The sequence below is a fragment of the Mesoplodon densirostris genome, chromosome 3 (assembly GCF_025265405.1).
Source record: "Mesoplodon densirostris isolate mMesDen1 chromosome 3, mMesDen1 primary haplotype, whole genome shotgun sequence".
NCBI lineage: Eukaryota > Metazoa > Chordata > Mammalia > Artiodactyla > Ziphiidae > Mesoplodon > Mesoplodon densirostris.
In genome coordinates this window covers 155,037,182-155,053,945 of record NC_082663.1, presented here as the reverse complement: position 1 = coordinate 155,053,945, position 16,764 = coordinate 155,037,182, and the positions used below count along the sequence as shown (strand labels likewise).

General features: G+C 51.2%; 1 protein-coding gene across 2 annotated transcripts; it reads right to left on the bottom strand.

The window, feature by feature from the left end:
- Positions 1-15: 15 nt before the first annotated feature.
- Positions 16-6,248, bottom strand: HNRNPAB (heterogeneous nuclear ribonucleoprotein A/B). Of its 2 annotated transcripts, XM_060094907.1 has the most exons (8): positions 6,156-6,248; positions 5,835-6,071; positions 4,920-5,088; positions 4,041-4,199; positions 3,735-3,866; positions 1,721-1,841; positions 907-1,047; positions 16-623 (listed from the first exon to the last, which is right to left on the bottom strand). In XM_060094907.1, the coding sequence occupies exons 2-8, from the start codon at positions 6,047-6,049 to the stop codon at positions 553-555; spliced, it is 1,008 nt and encodes a 335-aa protein (XP_059950890.1). In that variant the 5' UTR covers positions 6,050-6,071; positions 6,156-6,248; the 3' UTR covers positions 16-552. The 2 variants fall into 2 exon arrangements, with proteins under 2 accessions (XP_059950890.1, XP_059950891.1); XM_060094908.1 differs by lacking the exon at positions 907-1,047.
- Positions 6,249-16,764: the final 10,516 nt, after the last annotated feature.

Below are 16,764 nucleotides of genomic sequence, written 5' to 3'. Positions count from 1 at the left end.
CACACTCACCCAGGATTGGGGATTTTTAAATTTTTATTTCAAAAGCTTGGATAGCTTCAATATCCAGGTCGTGGCAAAATCAGGACACGTGTAAAATACCTTACAATACATTAGATTCCCGAAAGGTACCAAAAAGTACAGTAAAATTAACACTTCCATTATAGGAAATGTATGACACAAATAATATAAAATTAAAGGTGAAAAAAGGTGACACTGTTTTCCTAAGATACAATTTACTCTTTACAACCAGGGTCCCACAGGTCCAGGCTGCAGAGCAGCCGCAGGAAGCAGACCCTCCAGTCTGGCTCTGGGTAACCCGGTGATAAAAATGAGCCCATAATGCCGCTCTGGCCTCTTGAGACACCACACGCTGCCTAAAACTAGAGCTCTGGATATATTAAACAGGAGAGTGATTTCCAGGGGGGAACTTTTAAATAAGACGCACATGGGACAGCCCATAGAAAGTTTGCCAAGTTAAATTTGGTACATAACTGTGTTCACTTGATATCCAAACAAAGCGTGTGCGGTCAGTCGGACACTCCTGCCAAAGCCTCAGTATGGCTTGTAGTTATTCTGATGGCCACCGCGTCGCTGGCTCTTCCCGTAATTTGTACTACCCTGACCTAGGGACAAGAACAACAGTGAGAGCAGCTACAACTTACTGAGCATTTACCCCTGTGCCAGGCGCTTGATACGCATCCTCACCAGAGCCAACAACTCTGATAGGACATCTTCCCCACCTTCCTGAGCCCCAAACGCTCAAAATCAGGTAGCTCCAGTGAGCAAGCCAGGCCACAAAGCCCAGCCTGTCCGACTCCAAAGCCCCTGCTGCCAGTGGCCCCTGCACTGTCTGTCCTGCCTCCCAGGGTGGGTGAGTGGATGGGGGCCTCCCTCTCTCCTACTTACTGTAGTCGTAGCCGGGGCCGTAGCCGTAATAACCATAAGGCGAGTAGTCGTAGCCGCCATAGCCGGGCCCGTAGCCCTGCTGGTAGCCGTAGCCCTGGTTCCAGTAGCTGCCGTAGCCCTGATTCCAACTCTGACTCTGACCTGTGGGGGGGAGCAGGGCACAGGGGCCCATGGACCATTTAGCACACGCAGGAGCTAGGATGGAGGAAATCCTGCCCTTTGGGTGGCGAGATTACTATGGCAACTCAGAAAAGCCAAGGGGCTGCTGTCCTGGCGTAGAGGGAGGGCCCTGGGCCCAGCCCTGTACCTGAGACCCAAGCTGGGGATAAGAAGGCCAGGCCAGGTTGGAAAACTAACTTCACTGGGGCAACCGAGGCAGCTCACTCTCATTCAAATCACCCTCTGATCACCCCCACCCTCCCTGGCAGCTTGGCCTTAAAAAGGATGGAGTTCAGGCTTTGGAGTCAGAGGGGCCTGGGATGGAAGGAGGTTAAGCGCCTGGCACAGCCTTGCCCTACCCTTCAGCCCACCCACCCACGGGTGTACCAAGACTCAGGACAGCCACAGAGCCAAGCACACCCCGTCTTGATGCAGATGCCCCCTCTGCCCTGGGGCCCCAGACCGTATGAGAAAGATGGGCTCTTCCACTCCAAGCAGCAGCAGCAGCAGCAGCATAGCCTCAACCCAGGAAAACTACTCCTGATCCTGCCCACCCTGCTGCACCAAGCACCAGAGGCCAAGCGAGCCCCCAAAACAGGCACAGAAGCCCCATGCAGGCAGGGCGACAGGACCGTCCTCACCGGGGTCCACTCACCTCCTCCACTTCCGCCGCCACCACCGCTGCCTCGGTTCCCTCGGCTGCGATTCCCACGGCCCCCAGAGCCATACTGCTGCTGTTGATAAACCTCTTTGGGCTGAGCCACCTTGATTTCACACTGAAAGCCAAGAGAACAGTGGGTCATGCCAGTGGGACAAGCCCTGGGCAGGGAGTGTGCACGAAGGCCTTCACTGACACAAACGTTCAGGAGGCAGATCATCTCTATCTGCTCAAGAACACATGCTGGGGTGGGAAACCACATCTGGACTAGCTCTCAGAACCACAACTAAAACCTAGACAGACCGAAAAACTCACACAATGGGCTTTTTGGCTCAAGCCTTCCCCCAGAGTGCTTGAAACAATGGGATACACCCAATGGGATAGGGCTACTGATGGTCACCCTTGGGTGCTCTAACAAGTGGGAGAAGAGGGACAGCTGGACCAATGCCAGTCCAGTGTAGCAAGACAGCACACCAGGTGTCAGTCTGGTGCCACCTTGGGCGAGGGAGTCAGAGAAGGCTTCCCAGGTAAGGGGTCTTCGAGGAAAAAGGTTCTTTTTTCTCCCCAGAAGAAATAAAGCATTCCACTCAAATACACTATTGAGGTGGTAACCCTGACCTCCATCTTATAAAGAAAGCCACTGAGGCTCAGGGCAGCCTTCCCTAAGGCCACACTGCTCCCCCTTTCTCCTCCAACCACTGGTGTGCTGCTGGGATGGGCCAGATATCTGTGTCCTCTTAGGGCCCAAAGACTCAATTTCCTTTTTGCTCAAAACTCTTGCCTACTGTGGGTGGGAGTAGGGTCATGGACCTTCAGGTGCTCCTGCTTTAAGTATATTTTTAAAAGAAAGTCCACTGACACACACCCCTCTCCATTAAGACCAATTAAAACACCATTTTACGTAAGATGTGCCCATACAAGCATACTCAAAAAACTGGCAAATTACCAAGTGATGCAATCTCATGTTTTCTCTCCCACTAAGTTAAAAATGCTGAATACAACCAGCTAAAATACACTTATTTCAAGACCAACCACTAGCAGTTTGACTAATGGTGCCCTAATAGGCTCTTCATGCCCGTTTCACATCATGGCACAGAGAAAAAGGCCTCTTTCCATGTCACTGTCCACTGGGGTAACCATTAATGGATGAGGTCTCACCCAACGGCCCCTATGATCCCATCTCATTTTACATAAAATTTAGGGGCCCAATCCCAAATCCAATCTTTCCAAACTCCCAGCCAGGAGCCCCACCCTATGTGTCCCACTTTATCTGGCTGCCACTCCCGCTCAGGCAGAGCCTGCCACACCTTGCCAGTAGGCCACACCCTCAACTCCCAACTGCCTCGGCCACTGGAGAACACTTGAAGCATGAACTACCTACCGTCTCTCCTGTCCAGAGTTCAGAGGGAAGGGTTGCCCCTCACTGAACAGGACTCTTGCTTATTTGAAGTCAAAACTGGCTCTAGGTTTAAGGTGGCCAGGACCCTGGGAGCTCTTTGGAAAAGATCTTTGGAGTGGGGCTTAATTTAACCAGTAACCAAAGGGGATGGACATAAAACAGATTTGGTTGTGGCAGGAGATAAAGATAAGAGAAAAGCTCTGCAGCAATGTCCGAAGCAGGTAAGACTTCGCCACAGAAATCAGTAAATGGCAATTTTAGAATCTTCTGAGACCTTAACTGTAGGACTTAAACACTTTGCACTCTAGATCCTGAACACCATGACCTCTACCTTTAAGTCAGGAACTGAAGAGGCTACTCAGCACACTCCCTATCCCATATAAGCCTCCGGTCCTCCAGTATTCTCCTGCCTCCCTCATATCCTGTCCTACCAGCCTAGAAGCTCTGTGAAAGACAGGACAACCTGCCCCTCCCTATCAGGACAGCAGACAGTGCAGAAAACAGTAACGTACACCCTGGAGAACTCTTGGAGGTAACCCAATGCCTAACCCACGCCTGCAAAGGCCAGCTCTCCAGCAGAATGCCAAGCACACACAGCTGGGGACGCCTTACCTTACTTCCACTGATGGTGTGGAACTTTTTCTCCAGAACTTTCTTCACAGGTTCCTCTTCTTTAAAGGTGATAAAAACAAAGCCTCGTCTTTTGTTCGACTTTGGATCCATTGGAAGCTCAATGGCTTCAATCTGCAAACATAAGCAAAGCTCAGGACCCTACCGCAGAGCCTATAAGGAACTCACAGGAGGAAAAGTCCACGAACACCAGAGTGAAAAAGAGCTCCAGCCAGCCAAGGTGCCAAGGACCAGGAAGAAGGCAACCTCGGTACAGCTGGCAGACCACCCCGGGAGCCACACACTCACCTCCCCAAACTCGCCGAAGTACTCCCTGATCTTCTCCTCAGTGGCTTCAGGATTCAGACCCCCCACAAAAATTTTCTTTACTGGGTCTTTCTTCATGGCCATGGCTTTTTTGGGGTCAATGACACGGCCATCCAGCCTGTGCTCCTTCTGGTCTAGAACCTGTTCCAACAGAAGGGAGCTGGGTTCTAACTCAGCAGCATGACCCTGAACAAGGACCTTCTCTTTGAGGCACAAGACTCCAACACAGGCACACAAAATGTGCTTCACCCCTTTCAAACTCTACCCCCCAATCTGACTTCCCAACCCTATCTCCAAACTTCACTTGGTTTACCTAAAGACCTATAAATCTATCCTCACCGCCCCCGCCAGTCTTTGCCCATGCCGTGCACCCCTCTTCCTGCCCAGGCAGCCCCAATTTAAGGCCTATCTCCTCCAGAAGTAAAGCAGTAATTAAAAGCACAGGCTAGAGCTAGGCTGTGAGAACTGGAATCCTCACACTCCACCCCTTACTATGTGATCTCTTCTACTTAACCTTCTGAGCCTTAGGTTTGTTTTCTACAAAATGAGTAAAATAATGCTTATGTCCTAGCAACCATGGACTCTCTTCTAGTCTTCTCAATGAAATGTTTGCTTCAGCAGGGTCCAGAATAGGCACAAAATAATAAACGGTCAACTATAATCTTCCTGGACCACTCCTGCCCACTCACTCCTCCATTTAATCTCTACTTTTAACCCCTTCAAAAAGGAGAGCGTAAGTTCCCAACCTCTCTGCTTTTCCCAAAGCACCCAACCATATGCAAAACACATAAACCAATCATGGTCTAAGAATAGTATCCTCATAGAATACACAGACTTCTGATTATAAAGTACCCAGCTTACCTTCTCCACGCTGGCTGCATCTTTGAAGAGGATAAACCCAAACCCTCTTGACCGGCCAGTGTTGGGATCCATTTTTATTGTACAGTCAACAACCTCTCCAAATTTGGTAAAATAATCCTTTAGGTCCTTTTTGCTGGTATCCCAGCTCAGGCCACCAACGAACATTTTTCTGAAATGGTGGGGTGAGAACAGGGAAACAAGCCTTAGAAAGCTGTCATTTCGGAAGGACTGGCCCTAGCAAAGCTTTCACTGAAAAGATTGTAAATAAAGCCACCATTCGGAACAAAGGTTTAGTTGCCCTTAGGGCCCACAAGGGTTCTACCTCTGGAAGATGTTAACAAATCTCCGCTACCCTATCAAACCGAATCTTGACCGTAACAAAGCCTCAGGTGAGCCGTACCCCCAAGGAGTGGGGGAAAAGGAAGCACAACCTAGCCGGAGAGCTAGGTCCTGAGCACTCACAACTGGAAGGAATCTAATTTTTTTCTAACGACCGTGTATCAAAACGCTACGGTCCCTGCCACCTCCGAGCACTCGCTCTCAAGGAACTCAAGGCTTCCGGGGCCGAGTCGGAGTTCAGACCTTGACTCCGCCCTGGAAAGGAGGCGGAGGAGGAAGGCCCTGCCGCGCGCCAACTCCGCCCACGCAGCCCAGGCAGTCCGCGACCCGCCGGGCCCCGGGTCCGAGCGCACTCCCCTTCCGGGCCGCCAGCCAGCGGCCCCGGGGCGGCGCCAAAGTCGACCCAACAAACTCCTGCAAACTCCGGCGTGCACGGAAAGCCGGCGGCGTGGAGTTGCTGGTCTGCGGGCCGCGAGCAGGCCCCGGCCGCCCGCCCCTCCCCCCGCCGCGTGGCGCCAACAAAAGGCGGCCCCGGAACAAAGGCGTCGCCCTCCGTCGGCCCGCGGCCGCACCTACCCCGCGTCCTCCTCGTTCTTGCTGGCGTTTATCTGGTCACCCTCGGCGCCATTCTGGTTGCCGGCCTGGGGCGCCACGCTCCCGCCTCCGGCGCCAGCCGCAATCCCGGTGCCAGCACCAGTCCCGGCCGGCGACTCGCCTTCGGGGGCGGCCTCGTGTCCGTTCTCGGTGGCGCCCGTCGTCTCCATGGGCTGCTCCTCACCCGCTTCCGACATGCTAGGCCGTGGCGCGCGGCTCCTGCAACGAGTGGCCAACAACGCATCAGGCCGGCGCCGCTCCCTCCCGGGCTCCCGCCCGTCACCCATGGGCCCGGCCGCTCACCTTGCCGCCGATGACGCCGCGGGGCCCGCTTGTCCCCACCCGCCGGGAAGGCACCGCGGGCTCGGCCGCGCTCACGCTTGCGCTGCCGGGCCTCTCCCCCGTCTACCGACGGAGCCGCCGCGACCTCGCGCCCTCCTCCCTCGGCTTGCGCTGCCGCTGCCGCCGCCGCACGAAAGCCACCGACACAGAAACTCTCGCAGGCCCGCGCGGTGCTGCCGCCTGACAATGCCGACTCGTGGCGCTCTTTATAATGCCGGAGCCGAGGGAACCTCGCAACAAAGCGCATGCTCATTGGCTTCGCCGGCCCGTCACTCAACCCCGCGCCGGCTTCCCATTGGCCGCGGTGGCGCGCGCACGGTAGATCCAGGCGGGCTTTGTCCTCATCTTAGAATTCGCGCGAGCCGGGGCCTTGCAGAGAGTCACTGGGTCCGGTGGTCCGACGGCTCTGTCCCGAGCGGCCGGCGGCCCGAGCCCAGGGGCGGAGAGGCGCAATACTGACCCTTCGCCCCCTAAGGCCGTAGTCCCTCGTCCCGGTGCGCCCTAATCCAGCATTGGCAGCCTTGGCCACTCCGTTTCCCAAAAGAGGAAACTGGACTCGAGGAAGCCTCGGAAACCGAAGTCGCCCCAACTGGAAGTGCAGAACCCAGCCTTCCGAGATTGGGCGCGTAGTGCCCGCCAAGGCCCTCGGCTTGGCTCAGAGAAATTGGGACGCATCCCGCCCTCCCCCTTGACCTTGGTGCCGTCAAAGCCACGCGCTCCCGCCACTTCAGCCGCCTCCCCCGGAGGCGAGAAGCGAGGAGGGGGCGGAGTTCGTCGGGTGACTGTTGCCAATGGTGCTCCGCCGGGATGTGGCGGGAGACACGGTGGGACCACGGTGTTCCCCAATCCTAGGTCGCCTGGCACCACATTGACGACTGGCATCATCAAATTTTTACTTTTGATTACTTAAACTCTTTAATTCATTTATTTTTGCTAAAATCTATTTTTAAGAGAAATGTACCACTTCCTTGAAATCATGAAGTTTGGGGGGAAGGGATGAATAGTTCTCTTTTTCTAATATACAAAACCCCTTAATATTTATCTACTTGACCACCAAGCCTGAAAGGCCTGCGTAATCCCACGATTCCTTTTAATCATATGGGTGACAAGCCCCAAATGAACCAGGAATAAAACCTCTGAAGCCTGGGGATTACCAAACAACAGCAGAACACAAGTAGCTGACGTCTCCCGCTGGAATCCTGCTGCCAGGCCCGGTGTGATAGGCTGGGCGTTCTATTTTCTCATCTGGTCTCCTAACAATCCTATGGAAGGTGGTACCATAACCAGTTTATAAATGAGAAAACAAGCCCAGAGCCCTGGCCCAAGGCTCACTCCCTAAGTCAGCCAGCCAGTGGAGTTGCCATGAGAATGTAAAATGTCACAATTTCACATCTGGAAAAAATAATTTTTTAAAAATCTGAAGATTTAGCCACACAACGCTGCATTTCCCCCAAGGTATCAACCCCCTAGAGCTGGGCACCCACCCAAGATGAGCAAATGCCTCTGGTTCATCCCAAGGCTCACCTGACCATTTCACTTTCAGGTTAGATTCCATAAACTGGAATTCACGTATCTCCATAAAACCTCGGTCATGTCACTGAAATCTGGTGGTAAGGCTTGCAGGGAAGTCCCTAACAAACTCTCCACCCCAGCCCTTGCCCACCCACAGAAATAAGGACCAGGGTTTTGGTCACAGGCAATGATGGGCACAGCTGCCCAAGCCATGAAGAAAATTCAGGCAATCAAGGTCAAGTGTAGCCACAGGACATAACTAATGAGGGCACACATTCACTTAATCTCCTGCTCTTGTCCACATGCATTCCTTTAGCACAATTTGGTAAATGCTTTCAATGACATGTCAGGTCTGAGGATAACAACATTTGGATGGTGCTTCACAGTTTGCAAAATACTTTCACCAACATTGCTTTCTTGGAGCTTCAAAATACCTTCCTATGCAGTTATCCATAGTTTATACACAAAAACACTGAAATCACACAGCTGAACTCGTGGCCACAAAGCCAGCACTTCCAATTCTACATTGTTTCCAGGGCTCCTGACTACTCCTGACTAGGACAAGGGGGCTCTGAGCTTCTGAGTTCCGTGGTCTAAATTAGATCTCAGATGAGATTAAATGATTTTGAACCTCAAATAAAGCACTGGCCTAGAACATACTTTATAAACTGTAAAGAACTGCAGACAGTTGGGGGTCAGTCTTAGCACAGAATGCTTTTATACTGCATGCAAGGGTGCTTCTGACAGAGGCAGGGCACCACGCTGTTTGGAGGCAGCAGGAATTCCCTTTGACACAAGGGACTCTTGTTATTTGGTCCTAGTTGCAGACATGAGTTGAGGGCATCTTCTATGACAATGAGGTTCTCAAATCAGCAAGGAGCCCAGTTACCCCCCAAAGTCCCTTAAGAGGCCCTTAAAGTAAAGTCCCATGGCTTTGGGGATTCAGGCTGTCAGGCAATATATGTGTAAGAATGTGTACAATCACCAACCTAGAATACAGAGGATAGACACAAAATGCATTTTGAAAGTTTTTTAAATTACATAAATTTTTCTTTTTCTTTTTTTTTTTCTTATTTTGGCTGAGCCTGCAAGGTGGAAATTGCAGGAGTTAACTGCAAATATGTTGTGATTGTTGTGGCTGACTCCCATAGGGGGCCACTTCCCACACCACAGCTCCACGGGCTCCAGCTAGAGGAAACTTTCTAAAACACAAGTCGGATCTTGTCACACTCTGTGTGAAAATCGTGGCTGGCTTCCCAATACTCTGAGGTTGAAGTCTTAACCCTGAATATAGGTGAGAGGGACAGATGGGGCTCACAGAAATCCATGCCCCCCTCCCTTCAACCTCTCTTCCTCTTGAGTGGAACAGTCACTTCCAGGCCTGAGCAGTTGAGACTGGGCGCTCCCCCCAGGCCTCTCTTCCCCTGGAGACCATGTGTTCTGCGTGGCAGAGCTACATTATAAAGAAGAGCTGTTCAGCCCACATCAGACTTGATGTGAGCACGAAATGAATCTGTACTGGGTCAAGCCACTGAGATTTGGGGGTTTATCTCTAACTGCAGCCTAGCCAAGCCTGACCGTTCCACATGGCTCAAGCCACCCCAGTCACATCTCAGGCCCAGCTCTCCATTCTAGCTGTGCTGATTTGTTTTATTTGCTGGAACTTATCTGCACCCTTCTGTCTTTCCACCTGCTGTTCCCTCTACCTGGAATATTCTTCCCCAAATCTTACCTGCCTACTCTACATATCTGTTTTGGGTTGAATTGTATCCCCTAAAAGATCTGTTCAATTCCCAACCCGTGGTACCCGTGCACGTGACCTTATTTGGGACGAGGATCTTTGCAGATGTAATCAAGTTAAGATGAGATCAGACTGAAGTAGGTGGGCCCTTAATCCAATAGGACTGGTGCCTTATAAAAAGAGAAGACACAAAGACAGACACAAGGAAAACACCATGTGACAACAGAGGCAGAGACTGGAGTGACAAGTCTACAAACCAAGTGCCTTGGTCAGTTCAGGCTGCTATAACAAAAATACTATGGTCCAGGTGCCTTAAAAAACAAACTTATTTCTCACAGTTCTAGAGGCTGGGAAGTCCAAGATCAAGATGTCCGATGAGGACCCGCTGCCTAGTTTGCAGATGGCTATCTTCTTATTGTATCTTCACATGGCAGAGAACAGAGAGGGAAGCAAGCTCTCTCATGTCTCTTCTTAAAAGGGCACTAATTACATCATGAGGACCCCACTCATCTAAACCTAACTGCCTCCCAAAGGCCCCACTTGCAACTACCATCACACTGAGGATTAGGGTTTCAACATATATGAATTTGGAGGGACACAAACATTCAGTCCATAGCACAAAGGAATACCAAGGATTACCAGCAACACCAGAAGCTAGGAGAGAGGCATGGAGCAGATTCCCCCCTAGAGCCTTCAGAGGGAGTGTGGCTCTGCCAACACCTTGATTTTGGTCTTCTAGCCTCCAGAACTGTAAAATAATAAATTTCTTTTCTTTTTTTTCTGCTTTGTCAGACATTTATTTAGGTGTCTTGCTAGTACAAGTTCCTGTTACCTGGGTTTGATATACAACCTCAAATTCTTATACTGCAATTTTTGGGGTATGACCAAATGTAACTTCTAAAAAAAAAAAAAAACAAGTACTGCTGAGTTTATTTATTCACTTACTGTCTCACAGTTTTTATCCTTGCCCCTGTTATCAAGTAAACAGAGACAATAAATTTTTATTGTTGTTACGCCCCCCAGCTGGTGGTGCTTTGTTATGGCAGCCCTAGCTGACTAATCCAACATCCATCAGACTTCAGCTTCCTCCAGAAAGTGTTCTGTCAGGCCCCAAGGAAGGGCCCCTCTCCGAGCACAGATCACACGATATTGACACTGACCAAGAGCTCAGTGAGATCCGGCACCAGCTCTGTCTCCTCTGCCCCGACACCTCCAGTGGGCACTCCAATACCTGCAGACTGAATAAAAGATCTCTTAACCAAGGTGACAAACTGGTTCCTACCGGGCTGAATCTGACTTTCAGATGTGTTTGCTCGCCTATACAGTGTTCAGAACATCGTAAAACATTATTTGCCAACATTTACAAAGCATGATATGTCTACAAAACATTACATTTCCAGGCACCTTTGGAAATTTTTTAGATAAAGTCACACTGGGCCACAGTCCCACATGTCCACACTCAGCGGGAGCTGAGTCACACTGCTCCCCCAGCAGGTGGGGCAGGTGCTGTCCAGCTCACTCCAGCCCTCACGAGGTCCTAATGTCTTGTTCCTGGGCCCTCTAAACTCATCATCATCAACTGAAAGCATTAGGGATGCCAGTCCCTAACTAGGCCTCCATGAAACTCAGCTTCTTCCTCTTGAAAACAGGAAGGACAACACCTGCCTCTCAGCACTCCTGCAGGGATCAGAGACTGTCTGCCAAGAGTTTAGCACAGTGCCGGGCGGGTAGTAGATATAAATGCCAGCTGCTAGGGCTGCCAACAACAGTAACAACAGAAGATCTCAGGGATGACTCCTTCACCTGATGAGCTCCCCATCGCATCTCAAATCGAATCCTCAAAACAGAAGTGGAAGATCTGGAGAAGCTCTACTAGCCAATGCCCTGCCCACACCTGCTAAGGTCACATTCTTGCAACAGCCACCCATGCCTAGTTTGAGTCTCAGAGGCAGCCTCTGTCCAGCAGAGGCCAATCAGAATTGCCTAGGACACCCTTCTGGAATCAGACCTTAATGGAATAAGGTCTGTATGTGGTTCACATACAGACCTAAACCTCCCAGTCTCCTCGGAGCTTGCAGGGCTGCATTCAGTGGACACGGCATACAGAGGGGCCCAGCCTGGCTTCATAGCACAATCTCCTGCGTGGTTTTTAAAACTTCAGATTCCCAGGTCCCTGGGGCTGGATTCTCACTTTTATACAGCATTCTGGGCACGGGACATTGGGATAGGGACAGATTCAGGATGCACTGCTGCTGACCAGCTCGGGGATGAGCCTATGAAACCAGAAAATGCCCATCTCCCTGCTGAAAGGCAGCAGCGCCTCCTCACCAGAGCAGCCCTGGAGGGGCTGTGTGTGTGGTTTATCACTGCCACTAACTAAGTCAGGGTGGGCCTGGGAGACTCTCCCTTTGAGCCTCAGTTTCTGATTACACGACAATGCATATATTCACTCAGTTACTAACAGCTCGGGCTTCACCTGCCATCAACATGACCCTCAGGACAGACCTGGTTTTTGAACTCTAAACCCACACGAGTCACTATCCCTCAACATCTCTCCTGAACTGTCCCCAAGGCACCTCAATCTCAGCATGTCTAAAAGAGAACACATTACATTCCCCTGAGCCCAGACCCTCTGCCGGTGCTCTTGGCCACAGAGAATGCCTCTACCACCCTACCTGTGCAGGCCAGGAACCTGACTGGGTCAGCCTTGACACCCCTCTCCTATCTAACCCATCGCCTAGACCTGGACATGCCTTTATTACTGTCACCTGCACTCAGGTTTGCACTACAGGAATATCAGTCAGGGAAGGCTACATTCTGTACCAAATATATCTAAAAGCCACGGAAGATTGTTTCTTACAGATAACAGGCCTGGGTGGTGTTCAGGCTAGAGAAGTGGCTCTCCTCCATGGGGTCATTTAGGGACCCAGGCCCCTTCCATCTTATGGCTCCACCGGCCCCTCGGGCCTTGTCATCGCACGCAGCTGGTAGAAGGAAACATACAGGGTGGAGCTCGTGTGAGTCTTGATGGCCCAGGCCTGGAAGTGGCATGTGTCACTCTCACTCACTTTCCATTGGCTGGAACTCTGGTGGCCTTGCCTTACTGCAGTGGACCCTGAGGAGTGAGCTGCGCTGCTTGCACAGGGAAGGCAAGGACGGACAGGGTGCCCCATTTTCACAACAGGCTTCAACAACTGCATGTTAATGACAGCGAAGGGAGACTCTAGAGGATAGCTTTCCTTCGGTCAACCTGCCTTTCAGGGACCATCACCAAGTACCACCACTATCAGAGGCACCCCTGCCCCTGCCCCTCCCCCAGGAGTGGAATCTACTTTTCCACGTGGTGAGATGAACGCTGTATCAGGGAAGCACAGGAGGACAGGGACACATGGGAGAGACACGAAGTAAGCTAGGGAAGTGGGCAGGAAGGACAAGGCTTCCCACAGGAGCAGACGCTTGGGCTGTGCCCTGGAGACTAAATGGGGGTTCTCCAGGCAGGGATGGGGGAGAAGTGGGTGCAGGCAGAGGAGACCGACTGAGCAAAGGCTCAGCGCGTGAGAAAGCACAGACTGTTTGGAGAACTAACTGCAAGTAGCCTCACATGACAGAGAGGAGCTGAGATTGTGTCGCTGGGCAGGGGCTTTACATGCCACGATAAAGGGTTCCATTCATCCACAGGAAACAGGAAGTCAGTGAGTACTGCAATGGCAATGGTCCATGAAAGGAGGGGGTGATGAGAGACATTAAGGAACGTGTGTGGTTACAACCCTGACTCCATGCGTAGGGGCAGGATGGGCAGTAAGGCTGGAAAGTTGGACCAGAACCACCAGGTGGAGGGCCTTGAATGCCAGGCCTGACAAGGAAGGCAGAGGGAAGCACTGCCTGCCTCTCTCAAGTAGAAAACCATCCCCCCACAGGTGATGGCCTCCTCACTTCCTGCCTATGCCTGCCTCTAGCAGCACAGTTTGTTTTGTCCATTTCTTCTAGTACTTTAGTCCCTAATGGCTAGATAAGGATCAAGAGGTGATCCATTTCAAAGATGAAGTCCAAACCCCTCATTACCAGGGAAGAAAACCAAAGGTCAGAGAAGGGAGAGTGCCTTAGTCTGTTCGAGCTGCTATAACAAATTACTATAGACTACATGGCTTATAAATAACAGAAATTTATTTCTCACGGCTCTGGAGGCTGGGAAGTACAAGATGAAGGCATCAGCAGACTGGGTGTCTGGCGAAACCCACTTCCTGGTTCACAGATGGCTGTCTTCTCCCTCTTACTTCTTCTCACCTGGCAAAAGGGGTAAGGGAGCTCTGTGGGGCCTCTTTTATGAGGGCACTAATCCTATTCAAGAGGGTTCTACCCTCATGACCTAATCACCTCTCAAAGGCCCCACCTCTTAACACCATCACCTTGTGGAGGGGGTAAGATTTCAACATACGAATTTGCAGGGGGAGCACAAACATTCAGTCTATAGCAAGGAGTAACATGTCTAGTGGCACCAGGCCTAGAAGCCAGGCCTCCATGTGCCGTGCCCTCTCAGCACCTCTAGCGCTCCCTCAAGCCCCAGGCACTTGGGAAACAAGAGACAACAGGCATGCTGAGGGTTTCATCCTGCCACCTCAAATGCTGAGTATGAGAGACCACAGATATGAACACAGAAACTCCGCCTTTCTCCTACGAGCCAAGAAACAGGAATCCACAGGCAGGTACCATCTCCTTAGCACCTCCCACCCCTTTCTCCTTCCAGAGGGCAAGGCAAAGCCAGCTCCTGGGCATGAACACCAAGTGCAAGGAGCCAAGGCTCTGACAGTCATGTTTGTTCCCAGCACAAGGCCAGAGTAGGCAGGACTCCCAATGCTGGGCAGAGGGGGCCCACGTGGCTGAGGAGAGAGGAATGATCTCTAGCCACGAGCCCTCTCCAGCTGTGAAAAGCAAGGATTTTGGGGGTGAATGCTGCATCTTATCATTCTATCTCCACATTCTGCCAGTGAACTAGCCAAACCACTTCGCCAAGTAGGCTCAGAATGGAAGATAAGTTCATACTGTCTCCTGATCCAGGGGGGTTGAGAGCTGGAAGCTCCTCAGGGCAGGGTCCTCATCCCACACTCACCTGGCTGACTGCTCGGGAACCTCTTGCTTCTCGTCAGCTGCCTTGCCCCCCAGCTTCTCACAGCTGCCCCCTAAACAGCTCAACCCCACTATTCCCTGAAGCCCCCTCACCACCTCCAACCTAGCCCTGCAGAAGCCTCCTTGGTCTGCATATCCACCTCACCCTGCCCTTCCACCTCTTCTTAATGAAATCCAATGTCCCCAACATGGCCCCACACTCCACTCCTGAATGCCAGGCTGCATGCACTCCCTCTCACCTCCCTCAACACAAGTGGAGGGGCCATCTCACCCCGTGTCCCCAGTCTCACTCCTTGAGCAGCACTGTACAACAGAAATATGATGCAAGCCACAAATGCAAACACATGGATAATTTAACATTTTCTAATAGCCACATTAAAAGACTATTAGACAATTAGTAAAATGGTAAAAAGAAACAGGTGAAATTAATTTTAATAATATTTAATTTAGACCAATCTATCCAAAATATTATAATTTCAACATGTAATCAACATTAAAAATTATTGAGATATTTTGCTTGTTTTTTTAGATTGCCTTAAATCCAGCGTGTATTTTACACTTACAGTGCGTCTCAATCCAGACTACATACTTTTCAAGTGTTCAGTAGCCACATGGAGCCAGTGGCCACTATACTGAGCAGCACAGATCTAGACCAGGGGTTGGCAAACCATGGCCCACAGCCCAGATCCGGCTGGCCTACTGTCTGATTTTGTATGACTCCTCAACAAAGAGTGACTTTTTTTGGGGGGGTGGGGGACACACACCACACCACGAGTCTTGAGGAATCTTAGTCCCCTGCAGTGGGAGCTCAGAGTCCTAACCATTGGACCACCAGGGAATTCCCAAGAGTGATTTTTAAAATATTTTTAACGATTGAAAAAAATCAAAAGAATAGTATTTCATGACACAAATTCTATGAAACCCAAAAGTTAGTGTCCATAAGTAATGTTTTAAATTCTGTCGATAAAGATGTATGGAAATATGTTTCATCTCTTCTTATATTTTTACTTATCTCCTAATACCCTCTAAATTTTGCCTCTTGTCCTACATAGCGGGAAATATTTACTATCTGATCCTGTACAGGGAAAGTTTGCCCAGCTCTATTCTAGACCATTCACCTGCCCCCTAGACTCCAATACAAGAGCTCCAGATTTGGCTTTGGAATCAAAAGGACAGCTCAGGGCTTCGCTTCCCTGGTGGTGCAGTGGTTGAGAGTCCGCCTGCCGATGCAGGGGACACGGGTTCGTGTCCCGGTCCAGGAAGACCCCACATGCCGCGGAGCGGCTGGGCCCGTGAGCCATGGCCATTGAGCCTGCGCGTCCGGAGCCTGTGCTCTGCAACGGGAAAGGCCACAACAGTGAGAGGCCCGCATACCGCAAAAAAAAAAAAAAAAAAAAAAAAAAAAAGACAGCTCAAATCCCAGCTCCCCTGTGTCCCAATTCTGGGGTTTAGAACAAGTCACTTCCCCTTGCTGAGCCTCATTTTTCTTCATTTGAAAGTCGGGTCAGCACTCAAGTGGGTGTAAAGAGGGTGAAAGCCCAGCGTCAACCATAGAGCTGGTCACTCATTCACTCGTTTCCAGTCCTCCAGTCTCATTCCAGTTTCCAGTCTTCACATCTCCAGCTGCAGCACCTGTCCACCGAGTCCCCCTCACCTCACTCAGTACCTCGTCCAGGTGACGCCTGCACCAGTCACATTCTCCCAGCATCCTCAGCAATCTCTACCTCCACTGGCAGGAGCCCCATATCGGTGACTTCTGAATCACTTCGGCAGCACAAACCTCCTTCTGCCTGGAATAGCCTCCCGTCTTCCTCACCAAATTCTGTCTCCTCCAAGATGACACCCACGCACGGCCAGCAGTGCCCTTTAGCTCGCAGCTTTGCCCCTCCGCGGGCCTGACAGCAGCACTTCCGGCACGCCCGAGAGGTGATCTGGGCATGCGCACAGCTCTGGTCCCTCCAGGCGAGGACCTGTTACAGGCCCAGCCCCAGTAGCCCTTTGCACACGCAAGGGCTCAACAAATACGTCAGACTGGCCTAGTGAGGCTTGGGCCAGCTTTACAGGACCACGTCCTTCCTTCCCCCTCGAGCTCCATCAATTCTCAAATCTCATCAATTTTGACATCCGACATCTTAATCCTGACGTCTCCCTCTTTCAGCGGTGCCTCCTCCCAGGGACACCCCTACCCATCTG